We start from the raw sequence: 13355 nt of genomic DNA on the forward strand, positions 1-13355 counted from the left end.
CCCACAGTATCTCATGGACACTTTCCCTGGGCCCCAGGGCTGCCTTTATAGCCTCATCTCCACTGCCCAGAGCTCGGAATCACTACCAGGGTAAATGCCCAGGAAAATAAGCCAGGGGAGACAGCTTCCAGCATCCCAGCGGGCAGGGGAGCCTCGGAAGGCAGGCAGGGATCTCCAGCGTGTGGCTAGCTGGGCAGGGTGAGGTTCACCCACCTGGGCTGGAGACAGAGTGTTCTCCTCTGGGAATCAGGGAGAGGGCAGGGAGCCGGGTCAGGACTGGGGACACGGTCAGAGCACAGGGAAGGGCTGGGGCTGTGCAGACAGAGACCCTCACTGCTCAGCGGGTCCCTGGGGATGTGTTGCAGAGCCCACGCTCACCCCGCTGCCCTCACCTTGCCTGTGGGGCCCTGGGAACCTATTTCTCCCCCAAGGGGTGCCAGGCTCTTCCTTCAACACGGCGGCAGCATGGGGAGCACCGAGAACCGGTGCCTGCCGCCATGTCCCTCCGTGTCCCGGGCACACAGGGTGGGTGGGTGGCCGCGGGTGTGCAGCGCGGGTGTGCAGCACAGGTGTGCAGGCGTGTGCGTGTGCGTGTGCATCCACCGCCCTCTGCCGAGGGAGCGCGGGCAGCTCACCCGGGGCTGGGCTCCGGGCACCGGGGCTGAGCCGGTGCGGGGCTGGGGATTGGGCTGGGGGTCTGCCCCCCGCCACGGGCACACGCCGCTTTGGGAAGGGCTGGTTTTGTCTCTCTCCATCCCACGCTGTGGTGGTAACGCGACCTCTCAGCCCTCACAGGTTGCTGTTTTCTGACCCCGGTCCCCTGGCCCCTGGCTCTGAGGTCGTGCTCCAGGCTGCTCCCAGGCTCCCCTCCCCATAGATTTCCCAGTTTCTCGCTGAGCTGGATCCCTCTTTTTCTCCCTTCCCATGATTGGTTTGAGGTTATACATGCAATTATCCTTCTACTTTTTATTTCCTCCATCCAAGCAGATCCATATGAACTAATAACCAGGAGCCGGGAGGTACCAAGGAGCCTGCTGTCAGCAGCTGGGAGCGGTGGGACAGCAGTGTACCTGCCCAAGGCAGCCATACCAAATGGTGCTGGAGCTGCCCCAGAGGTGTGGGGCACCTCTTCTCAGCCCTCATGCCCAACTGAAATGGCAGTTGATTGCACCAGGCCAGCGGGGTCTGGCCAGGCATGGCCCCCAGGTGATGCTGAGACAGGGCAGGAGGGTGTCAGCGGGGCCGGATCCAGCCTCTCTCTGCAGCACCTCTATTTGCAAATGCTTTGCTGCCTGGGGGGGGGTCTCTGGAGGGTATGTTTAGCTGCCATATGTGTTATGGAGGATCTGCTCCCCCTCCCCACATTCTGTCTATTCCCTTGCTATCTCTTTGTAAATGGGCCACTTTATTCAAAAACTCTGGAGGAAAGAACGGGGAATCTCTGGTTATGGCTGCACTTGTAAAACAAACAGTCCCAGGGCATTCCCTGGCACAGCAGCAGGACTGTCCCCACGGGAATTTTTAGCACAACCCTGGTGTGATTTTGGCTTGGACCAGCTCGCATTGATCCAGGCAATTTTTGCTTGTAGTTTACAAGTTAATCTGGGTCAGGGACAGTCCCAGCAGGATCTGGTACACAGGCTGCCCATTTGTAAGATGTGTTTCACAGCCTGGAGGTGGGCTGGTCCATGGCAGAGGTCCTCAGGACCAGAGAGCATCCCTGGGTTTAGTTTAACTTAGTGTAGGGTTGTAGAGCACCCTTCGCAGAGAGCCTGGTGATGGGGACTTTGGAAATACAGCCCCATTGACCCTTCTGCTCCAGCCATGTGGAAGGGTCTCAGGGTAGAGGAGCTCCCAGACAGGGGTCAGCAGTGGGACTTTTTACTGCAGATCTTGTGCCATCAGGGCTGAGATGAAGGTTAAGGAAAGTTTTGAGGGCTGGGCTGTGGGACAGCAGGCAGGGTAAGGTCTTGGGACAGACCCCATGGGTGGGATGTGGGGAGGAGTCCATTCATCCACAGCATGGGAGAGCCCCAGCCCGTCTCCCCCCAACCTGCTCGCCCCAGACACAACAATGAGCTTTATCTGCATATTTACTGAAACACGGCAGTGACCCCAAAGGGCCTCCACCCCAGGGCCCTGCTGGGCATCACTTGTCCTCTGCCACCACAGCCACACAACGCAGGCTGCGTTTCCACAACCGCCAGGCCTGAGGATGGGGGGAGGACTCGCGCACGCGTGTGTGCGTGTGCGTGTGCGTGCATGCGTGTGCGCAGGCGCCGGTGCCAGGCAGGTGCCCTTGGCGTGCCGCACGCCTGTGTTTGTGCTGCACTTGCCATGTGCGTTCCAGGGCACGTGTGGGATCTGGCAGCTCGGCACGGGCGCTTTGCGTGGGCAGGGGGTGTTTTGTTCAACACATGCCTTCATCTACGGTTTGCGGTTTTGATGCAGAGAGAAAGACCTTGCTCGCGTTTGATGTCTGCGTGCGCGCGCGTGTGCTCTGTGGGTGTTTCGCACACGCTGCGTGCAGCCTGCACGGGTGTCTGTGTGTGCTCGCACATGCGCGTGTGCGCGCACGTGTGTGAAGCGTGAGATCAGCGTCTCAGCTGGCCGCCGCTCCGGCTGCTGGAATCCCTGCCTCCCAGGCCATGTTATAGATGAATACACTTGAAAGCATTTTTTCCCCCTTAGCCACCAGATTTCACTGGGAGAAGAAAAGGAACCGGGCACTTTATCTTCATTAGCAGATGGGAGCCTCTTGGGGCGGCTTTTGTCTGGGCGATGCTCCCTCCGCCCCTGCTCTTATCCCTTGTCCTCACTCATTAGCCCTTTCCAGAGGGGAAAGGAGCTGGCTGGCAGGGTCCTGTGGCTCTGCTGCATCTCCATTCATGCTGGCCACCACGTCCCCCAGCCCTGTGGCCTTCTCCAGCCCCCTCCAGGCAGCAGTGTTGGGACGGGAGGGGACAGGTCCCTTTCCTTTTCTGCTCTGGGAGGTCCAAGAGTCATTTTAGGCCCCAAGAAGCCTAAAATGAAGGCCCTTTAGTTGCAAGCTGCTGCCACCTCTGGTTTGGAGTTGGCTTTGGTGGGTGCTGGTTCAGGCTCTGGAGGGGTTGGGGAGGGGGATGGAGGTGTCTCAATGATTAAGTCTCCCCCCAGAGACATTGCTGGATGGGATGAGGGTAGGCCTTCCCTTCTGGAGCTGCTCGTCACCGGGAAGTGCTCATGTCCGCATCCATTAATACCCAGTAACCATGACAACTGCCGTGGAGCTGTCATCCTGTCCCCAGGCCAGCCACCACAGGGGTCCTCACAGAGGGGAACAGAGTGGTCTCGGGGCAGAAGCTTTCCTTGGATCGCTCCTACGTGCTGGGTGGCACGTGCACCGTGCATTGCGCCGCTGCCGGGGCCTGGGGCAGTTTGGAGGGGATACAACACTGCTCCCCCCCGGGGTGCCAGGCCATCCCTGGACAGGGCCAGGGCCACTGGTGCTGGGAACGGAGCAGGATGCTGGGTCCATTTCAGCTGTGGGGAGGGCTTGGGGGTGAAATGGGGGCAGAGACGTTCTCTGTTCCCCTCCTGCTAGCCCAGATGCTGGGGGTTCAGCGAGACAGCGAGGCGGGGGTGTTGGGGGCAGACTGCCTTAGGTAACATTCCTTCCCACTTAAAAGGAGCTATAAATCACTCACTCTTTATTAAAAGCTCTGCCCGACCGGGAGAGAGATGTCAGGAGCATAAATCAACTTCACTGCTCTCTTGCAAGGGTCCTGGCTTGCCAAGGACTGCTCCTTCCACTGTCCCCAGGTAGGGCACGCCACGACCGTGCTCTTTGCATCCATCCCCATGGACAAGGGACCAAAAGCAGCTCAGGGTTGGGTGATGGGAGCTCTGGAAAATCCAGCCTCCCCGTGCAAATCCTTAGCCCGGAAGGTGGTAAGGGATAAAAGCAGGGCCCATCCAGGAGGGGCTTTTTTTGGCTCCAGTCCTCTGCTTCCCCCTGCACCCCAGGGCTGGGGGGGAGCCAGCCGGATGCGGGGATACCGCCGAGATGCCGGTGCGGACCCGCCGCAGCCGCGGGAGCAGAGCACCCTCTCCTGGGGCCTGCGGGAAGGATATCCCCCCTTCTCCCCCCACCCACCCGGCCGTGAGGTAGGCTGCCCTTCCCCAAAACGCTCACAAACCGACAGACCCCCACCCGAAGCCAGACACCTCCCGCAAAGCCATTGATCCCCTGCTGCCGGCGTGGATTTTGCCCTGAAGGGTGAGGACTGGCCCCATTTTGCAGCACCCCAGGGGCAGGGCTGGGGGAAAGGGGGCTGCAGCAGGTGGGCAAACACCCCATCCCAAAGCCCAGGGTCCAGCTGGGCATGGCAGGGTGCCCTGCGCCTGCCTCCTGCCCGCACGGAGCAGGGCCGGGCAGGGGGAGAGGGGTAGGAGAGAGGCTGAGCGGGAGAAGGACTCACTTCTGCAGCATTAAAGCAGCCGGCACCGAGGTAGCTGCGCTTGCCTCCCCGTCTCCTGTTTTTCCAGTTAGATGCATGGCTTAATATAGCAGCACTTATGTTGTAAAACATCACTCATAAAACACAGAGGATGTGCTGTGTGTGGGAGCGTTCGCAAGCCAATCCCCAGCTGCTTTTTGATCTCGGCTTGGAAATCTCAGCGTCCTGGCAACGGCTGCTCGCTGGGGTTTGTGTGCGGCCGGGCCAGACCTTCCCCGGGTGTAAGCCTGCAGACATCTCCAGGCTCCAGTTGAGCTTTGAGGACTTCCATTCACTCCAGGTCCTCTGTCTGTAGTGGAGTGGATGGGAGCTGCTGGGCAGTGCTGGGGGATGTGTGTGCAAACCACCTGCAGATCTCTGCCCACGCCTGGTACCATGGAACTAATCCCATGGGAGCCTTTCCTTTAGTGAGGAATTGCAGGTACAGCATCCCCCACCTGGGGATGGGCAGAGAACATTTGGCAGACCCATTGGCACCACTGGCACCGGCTGTGCCTACCGAGGATGCTACAAGTGTTTCTGCCACCTCCCTGCATGCTCAGCTCCATCAACCACGTCAGTGGGAGAAATTGCTGCCGTGGCTGTTCCCAACAGCACTGGCCTTTCTCAAACGGCTTCTCCAGAGAGGGAGAGAAGGCATCCCCACGTGGGAAAGCTGAGAGCTGGGGGCCTCATCCTGCACTGAGGGGAAGACTTCTCTGTGGGGTACCACCAGGCTGGAAGAGGCAGCCAAGGATGGGTCATATTCCTACTCATCTCAGCCCAGGCCTCAACTGGAGAGGGAATGGGCTGGGGGGGGAAAGAGGGGGCAGGGGCAAGAAAGGGGACAAGGGGGAAGGAGCCAGGAACTTGCTCGGGAAACTGCTGGGACTCTTCCATCAAAGAGAAGGAAGCTCTAGGTGCAGGGCTGCAGGCTTTCATGAGCTGCTTGCTGCAAACCCCAGCCACCATGAGGCTGTTTATCCTGGCAATGGAGAGCCCATAAACCACAGCCCTTGGCCGGCCTGTGGACCTGCAGAGCATGGCTTTCCTCCCCACTGCAGCCTGGTAGCAGGGCTGGGACAGCCTGCATGGACAGAGAGGGGGCCACTGTCTGGGCATGGCCTGGGGGTCTTGGGGTCCCATCTCAGCTACTCCTGGACCTGAAAGCAGGTCCCACACCAAAGAGAGGGGGCCAGGAGTGGTGCTGGGAGCCTGTCACCACGGCTGGCTGCCACCCCCAAAAGGTCTGCCCCATTAAGTGTCTCTCCCAGCTGGGCTGACCCAAGGTGCCCCATAGTTTCCCACGTTCCCTCCCGCCTGCCACCCGTCATATTTTGCATTTCTCCCTCTATCTTATCTCCCCGCCGGCTCACCCCTTTGCAGCTGGTCTCTTGTTTTCCCTCTGCCCTCTTCTTTGCTCCCCAGCCCCACCTGCTCCAGCTCCAGCCGGGCTCCTGTGCTGAAGGACCTCAAGGCAGGTCCCTGATAAGGGCCAGACCAAACAAGAACCTTTTGTGCCACATTAAGCTCACCCAGGGGAGCTGAGCGAAGACCTGGCCTGGGAAGATCAAGACTGTTGCAGGAGGGACCGAGTGGTTCAGTGCCTCCACACGTTGCCAGACACACAGCAGGATCCCGCAGCATCCTGCCTCAGTTTCCCCACTTCTCCCACAGTCCTTCCTCTGCCCCTGCTGGCAGCAGCATCCCTCCCTCGAGCAGGGCCCGTGCTGAGGGCTGAGCCGGGGAGGGAGGGTGCGTGTCCCACTGAGAGATGCTGTCAGCGCTGAGCCCTGCGTGCACGGCAGGCCTGGCAGCCAGCAAGTGCAGGGAATAAAATTCTCCCCCCTCCCAGCCCGCTGCCGGGTTAATATTCCCTCTAACGACAGACGGCTCCTTTTATCCTCTCTCGCACTCCCGCCAGTGATTTAATCTTGGAACAAGCCATGATTATTTGCTGTACAGCTGCCTCCCTCGTTTCCACCGCAGACTAGGCTTGACAGCATCCCACCAGGCAAGGAGCAGACCCTCCTCCAGAGCCCCAGCTCAGCTACAACTGAGGGCAGAGACACCCTCTCCAGCTCCTCGCCTGCCCAGTCCCCTTGCCCCTGCCTGTCATGCACTGGCGGCGCCATGGGGAGAGGAGAAGAAGGACAGGCTGTGATGCAATCCCTGCATGGGGCTGACAAACATCAGGGGAGAAAAGAGACTGGGGAAGGCAGTGGATTGCTTGACCAGGGGGTCTTCCAGATCCCACCTTCAAGGGGCAGGTCTAGGGCTGCGAGAGGAGGCTGGTGGGTCTGAGACTGGCTCCCTGGAGCCAGCACAGTTTCAGCCCAGCAACACCTACCCCTGGATCCCTCCAAGCTAATGTACAGGGCAACTGGATCTCAGGCAACCAGCCCTCGGCAGCCCTGAGCTGAGACAGGTGAAGGATTTATCCTCATGGCCCTTAGCATCTCACAGGGATGCAGCGTCTGAGCAGATGCACCCCAAGCTCAGGATGGCTGAGCACACAGACTGGGATCTCAGCAATGGCCACAGAAGAGCCAGTGGCACGGTCTCCAGCAGCACCAGAGAGTCAGGAATCCTCGGGGACCCCCACAGAGCTGGAACAAGCAAAGTCTACTTTACACAGAGGGCTTGGCAGGGGCTGGGACTGACTCCATCCTCATCTGTGCAGCAAACGCAGTCAGCCGCAAGCACAGGAGAAAATGCAAAGCCAGAACACCACTGGGGACAATCTCCTGAGACTCCCGTTGTGTGGCTGTTGGGGAGAAAGCTTCCAAAGTACTGGGAATACCCACCATCTACCTGCAAGCAGACAACTTCCCTGTGCTGCCAAGCAGGTAGAGCTAACGGGGGGTCAAAACTAGGGACTTATCACCAGAGCATCCGTGCAGGACGTTTTTCTTGCATGCAGGACGCATGCTTTTTCTTCTACCTGGAGGGCTGGGGGAGGCCAGGATCCCCCCTTGCCAGGGGCGGGAAGAGCAGCAGGAGAGGAGAGCTGGCCCAGGGCCACCCCAGCAGCAGCAAAACGTGGGATGCAGCTCCACCTGGTGGGCAGCGGGGCTCCCCCCACCCCGCGGAGCATCACCATGTCCCTCTGGCCCCTGCAAGGGGACAAGGTGCCCTGAGACCTGGAGCCTATGGCCCTGCCTTACCTGTCACCTCTAGGAAACAGAGCCAGGGGACACCAGCCTCACCTCGGGGCTTGGGCAGCTCCGGCACTCAGGGATGCTGGGGCAGCACCAGCCTGTGGATGCACAAGCAAAGGCTGCTGCATGGACACAAATGCATCTCCACCCCCCCAGCCTGCACACCAGGACAGCTGGTGCAGAGCCAGCCATGCCCCTGCAACCCGGCCTTTGCATTCTGAGGCTCCCATGTGCCTGCAGGAGGAGGTTAAATGAAGGGACCTGCCACCCTGCCTGATGGAAGTAATCCCAAGGGGCTGAACTGCTCTGCTCCCGCCAGCCAGAGAGGTGTGGGAACAAATCTGATGTGGAAACCAGGAGTCCTGGGCCAGCACCCGGCTGTCTGTGTGATCCTAGACAAATCCCTGCTGTCTTCCATGGTGGAGCACTTACACAGGTGCTTTCCTTGCCCTCTTAGCTCTTCCCCCAGCTCCAGGATGCTCCTCACACGTAGCACCCTGTGGCATCCCAACCTATCCAAGCCCCAGCATGGAGACCTCAGCCCCTTCATCCACAGCCCTGTCGCTGCCCCAGAGATGCCCCCTGCTTCTGCACAGGCTGCAAGTTGGGAGCTGCTGGATCTTCACAGCCAAGCAACGATGGTATGGAAAAACCACTGGGACACCACGACTGGGACAGCAACCAAAAGCTGCCTCAGAGAAGTGGCAGCTTCTCCCAGCTCTGCCAGTGCCCCTTGACAGTCTCCCCAAAGCTGGGGAGGGGTGACAAAGAGCTGTGGCTATGGGCTCGGCACGGAGCCGCTGCAGCAAGTGGGCTCCAAACAACCTAAGGATGAGGAGGAGACCCAAAGTAGTGCGAGTCCCCCCCCATGGAGCTTCAGGGGCATCTGCCGCGAGAGGGCAGCCCAGCCCCAGCCCAGGGCACCCCCAAACCCCCCAAGCAGCCAGCACCTTGTCCAGGCAGCACAGGGGCTCACACAGCCCCACCTTACCCCTTCAGAGACCACCCACCACCTCCCCGTGCTCCTAACGGAGCCCTAATTGTCTACAGGAGGGGATAATCAGGCCCATTAAGCTCTACCAGCCTGCAGCTGTGTGGGTTTCCTCCTGCCACGAGAGTGTAAGGATGTGCTGGCAGGAATTTAAGAGGCCCTTGGCTGTGCTTGGGACTTTCCAGTTACACCCTCATGTCCCACTCAGAGCTGAGACCTTCTTCCCTTAAGGGACTTAATGGCAGCTGTTCTGGGAGGGCTGTGGGCTGTGAGGGTGGCCCCAGCAGCAATCCCCATCCTTGCCCCCATGCCAGCAAGGGGTACTTGCCTCCCCACCAGAACCCTCCCCACCAGTGCCAGGATACCTCTCTCTGCCCAGGGGTCAGGAAGCAGAGATGTCTTCCCATGTCGATTCGAGGCCTGGCTCTGCCTTGCACAGTTTCCACCCAGAGGAGCTGTTTCTCCAGCTCTCTGAACCATTCCCAGCACCACCACGTTTGGCAAACGGCAGGACAAAAATAGCTTCTCTCCAGGGGCTGCAACAGGGCTGCTTGCCTTGGCTCTGCTCTGCGTGGACCCGGGGCTGCCCTCAGAGCAGGGACAGCACAAGCTCCTCCAGCCATCTTAGGTAGGCACTGCCCCTTGCCCACAGCCCCAGCCACCTAAAAGGGTATCACAGAGTAAGCATGGATTAGCTTCCGTGTCTGTGGAGCCACAGCTGTGGCCCCTCTCCCTTGAGAACTGGGAAGGGGAAAGATGGAGGGGGACCAGGGATGGAGAAGGGAGAGGTAGCTGGGCCAGGGCACTCAGATGCATGGGCAGGTTTCTCCTCCCTGAGTGCTGCAGACAACCTGCCAGCCCAGGTCCTCGGTGGCAACCCAGCCCCAGGGCTCCCAGCTCCAGCAGGAGCTGTGCCAGAGATGGTGTACCTGCTGTATGGACTTGGGAGGGGGAGCACCACCGCTGTCAGACCTGCTCACTGGGAGATGTACCAAGACTGTGAGCTCTGTCTCCACGGGTAAAGCAGCTCAGCGCAGGAGCTGCCTGGCCAGCCAGCCGCTGCCAGGGAGACAGTCCTTTTCCCTGCCTGCCTTTGCCAATGCAGACAGACCACAGCACAGCAAGTGAGCTATTAAAGAACAGCTCCGGCCAGCCAGCAAACACGAGCTCATTCATCATTCTGGAGCAGACAGGGGGATGTGCCAGCTGCTTTCAGCCAGGACCCCTCACAATGCCCGTGCCCAATAGCTTGGCAGCCTGGAGGGGATCTGGGATGGGACTAGAGGGGTGAGGACCCTCCAAAATGTCTTTTCGTGTCATGGGGGTGCAGGGAGAGCTGTCCTGCCCCAGGCTGGGAGCTGGTGCGTTTCTGAGCCACAGCATGGCAGCATCTTGCAGAGACAGCTTGGAGAGGGTGTGAGCATTGGCATGGGCTTCACCAGGGCCTGACCTGACCCCACGTTCCCACCTGCAGCATGCAGGCAGAGCCACACAGCTCTGAGCAAGAGGGAGGTTTTACTCAGGCGCAGCAGAGAGGGAGACTGGCTGCCAGGCACCCGCAGGGAACCCTGTGGTTCCTGCAGGTCAACACTAGCTCTTTTAGAGCCTTTGCATGGTACAGCCTGGTTTTACCCCAGCTTCTCTCCTCTGGTACTGCTGTCTCCCTGCCTGTTTCCATATCTGGACCCCAGCCAGCTGTTCTGGCTACCAGAAGGCTCCAACTCGCCATTCGGATCACCCCTGACTCAGGGCAGGGATACCCCCTTACATGGCCCAAATTAGGAGCCTGGACAAGCAAACACCATCCCTTTGGCGGTGCTAGCACATAGTTAATGGATGTCCTGGCCAGAGTGACTCTTAGTAGCCAACAGTGCCCCAGGAAAGCCACACCACCAGCAGCTGAAGAGCTGGCTGTGGGCAGCAGCCTGAGAGCAGCTTTGAGACTGACAGTGCCCGGAGCCTTACTCCATTCCTCTCTTACATCCAAAGGCATGCCATTCCAGCTGCTTGGGGTGGGAATCCCAATTCCCCAGGGAAGGGAAATACTGCCCTCCTCTCCTGCTTCATGCCTTCCCCTGCCAACTGACCATTTACAACCGAGACCTAAAGGAAGAGCCAAGCAGAGACAGCCCCAAAGGACGTAGCCTGTGCTATATCATTGCCTGCCAGCCTCAGAGCTGGAGCCTGAATAGTAAAACTGAAAAGGGGGGAAAAGATCCTCCTCTTTCACGTGGAAGAGCAGCTGCCTCCCAAGTAAGCTGCAAAGCTGCTTCTTTACCTGCATAAGAAACATCCTGCTGTTCTTGTAGGGCTTGGGTAATTCCCTGGTGCTTGCAGGAAACCCTTGCCACTGCCAGCAGTTCTGGCTTGGGGAAGGACTGTGGGCTCACTGACCTCCTCTGCCCCAGAGCTGCTCCGTCAGTGGGACACAGGCAGCTGTAGGCAAGAAGGGAATATCTGGCCCTGGAGCTCTTCTGCTGCTCATAGCCGAGGCCTCAAGCTGCGTCACTGAACAGCCCTGGGCTGGATTTTTAAACAGGTTTCAGCCAAATTGCCCCTCCTGGGGGTGACAGGAGGCGCACACACACTGAGCTGCTCAGTGCTGGGAACCACAAGCCCGGCCAGGGAGCTCTCTGGCCCAGTCCTCTATGTAAAAGGCTGCAAAACCCAGCTCATGGCTGCCGAATACAAATAGCCCTTTTTAATGAGTTCAGGGAAGCCAATTTGGGAGAGCTCACACATGGCGGGGGCGGCTTCATGTGTTTCAGATGAAGCAATCTGAGAGCGATTTTGCTCCAGCAGGAGCAAGCAATATGCAAAACGGTCTCTGCTTCCTCACCTGCAAAATTCAGCTGTGGGTTTCTGATGAGACCATGTCTGAGCACCAGAAATACAGTCTCTCCTCAAACACACAAAATGAGGAAAGACATCAGGCTCCTTTTTATCCCCTTCCCTACGCCTCCTCCATCTTCTTGGCTGGGTTGAAGCCAGCTCTGTGTATCCAAAGGTGCTGACTTAATCTTCAGCAGAAACCTTGTCCTGATTTTCTTTCTCTGTATTTATACCCCTTTACCAAATCCTTCTGGTCACCTCAACCCAGCCTAAGCTGGCCTCAGGTGGGTGATGCTGGCCCAGATCCGCTTTGATTCTGGCCACTCCCAAAGCAAACCTCTGTGTCTGGGGGTCTGTGTGCACATGTGCATGTTCTTTGCAGATCTCACTGCAGCCTCATGTAAGGAAATAGCGGGACGTGACTGGCCACAGCATGGGATATGTGAGAATGAGAGTTTGCCCCTCTTCCCAGCCGTGGCACAGAGGGCACAGCCTCTGCCCTGCCCCCAGATGTGGCACGTCAGCCCCAGGCATCGGGAGGCCCAGCTGGAAGCCTGAAACCAGTCTCTGAGCCTGCGCTTTCATTGAAAACACCTCCAGCAGCAGCAGTGCAGGAGGAAGGGGGGGGGGGAAAGGGGGGGTTGGCTTAGCTCCTCCCGGTTGATAATTCATTACCGCCTGTTAGCCCGGATCCATCCGGCAGCAGCTACATCCTGGCACCGACATGTGTTCATTTCACACATAAAATGCTGTATCAAAATGCATCATTGAGACATTCTCCCTGAAACCTTTCCCAGCTGCCTCTCCCAGCGTTTTACATGCAGGAGCAGTCCCGGCAATTGGGGCGTTTTGTTCCTAATAGATGCCTGGCACCCGCCGTGGCAATCGGAGCTGCAGGATCCATCCTCCAGCTCATGAGAAATATGAGGGGAATATTCCTGCAAGAGGCAGGGAGGCAGCAAGCAGAGAGTGCAGGTTTCATCCATGGCGTGCTCGGATCCGGAGAGGGAGAAGCAGCCTGTGTGCACATGGCTGGTTTATCACATACCATTTTGCAATGATGCAGAAGTGGAGCATCTCTTCCCTCCCCCCCCCAGGGGCTCTGAGGGGAGGGAAGTAAAGGCTGGCTGGTCTTGCCTTGGGGACCTGGAGGAGGTCCCTTTCTCCAAGGCCAGACTTTGGCCTGATGATGGTGACTGTCAGCGTGGTAGTAAATCTTCCAGAGCTGAGCGGGAAGAGGCAGGGTGGGTGGGAGACTGAATGCTCACACAGCAGGTGCTGGGGGATACTCCCCCCCCAGACTGGGTGCCTCCTGACTCCCTGCAGAGCCATGCCCAGGGTCCAGCTGGTTTGCAGGAAAGCTGGAGCTCCCCTACCAAACCTAGTCCCTTCATGGCAGCCGTCAAGTCACAGACAGCCTTTCCCCAGTCCTAAGCCTTCTCCTGCTGCTCCCCCAGCACACCCTCACATGCTTCTTGTTCTTCATCCCTTCTCATCCTCCCCTCTGGCATTGCCCAGGGCCTTTCTTTCCCACTGTCTCTCCCTAGCATCATTTGAGGGAAAGGTGGTGGTGGTGGGGGGCTCTGCTGGTCTGTGAAGGTTCGTCCCTCGCCTTGTAGGCAAGAATAAAGAGCAGGACCCGGGTGAGAGTGGCCAAATTCAGCAAACACCCCACCACCCCCCGACCCTCCCTGTGCCCCTTGTCCTCTGGGCTCACCCCGCTGGGCCCTGCCGCTTCCCCACCTCCCTAAAGCAGAGTGCTGAGGGGCTGGGACAGCATCGGTGGTCGCAGCACCCCCGCCCCGGCGGGGAGCACCGGGGGAGCCCCCCCCCCCCCCATCTCTGAAGGTCACGTCGGGGCGGCCGCCGCCCGTCAGCGCCGCACCGGGTTCT

The 13355-nt window shown here is 59.1% G+C and overlaps 1 protein-coding gene across 1 annotated transcript in view; it reads left to right on the plus strand.

Annotated features, from left to right (window-relative positions):
• Window positions 1-4045: 4045 nt before the first annotated feature.
• Window positions 4046-13355, plus strand: part of CDK5R2 (cyclin-dependent kinase 5, regulatory subunit 2 (p39)) — a 10733-nt gene continuing 1423 nt past the window's right edge. The window contains exon 1 of the mRNA XM_014954116.1: window positions 4046-4146. Coding sequence (XP_014809602.1) covers window positions 4046-4146 — 101 coding nt within the window. The remainder of the gene's footprint in view (window positions 4147-13355) is intronic.

The sequence above is a fragment of the Calidris pugnax genome, unplaced genomic scaffold, assembly GCF_001431845.1.
Source record: "Calidris pugnax isolate Ruff unplaced genomic scaffold, ASM143184v1 scaffold103, whole genome shotgun sequence".
In the NCBI taxonomy this organism is placed as follows: domain Eukaryota; kingdom Metazoa; phylum Chordata; class Aves; order Charadriiformes; family Scolopacidae; genus Calidris; species Calidris pugnax.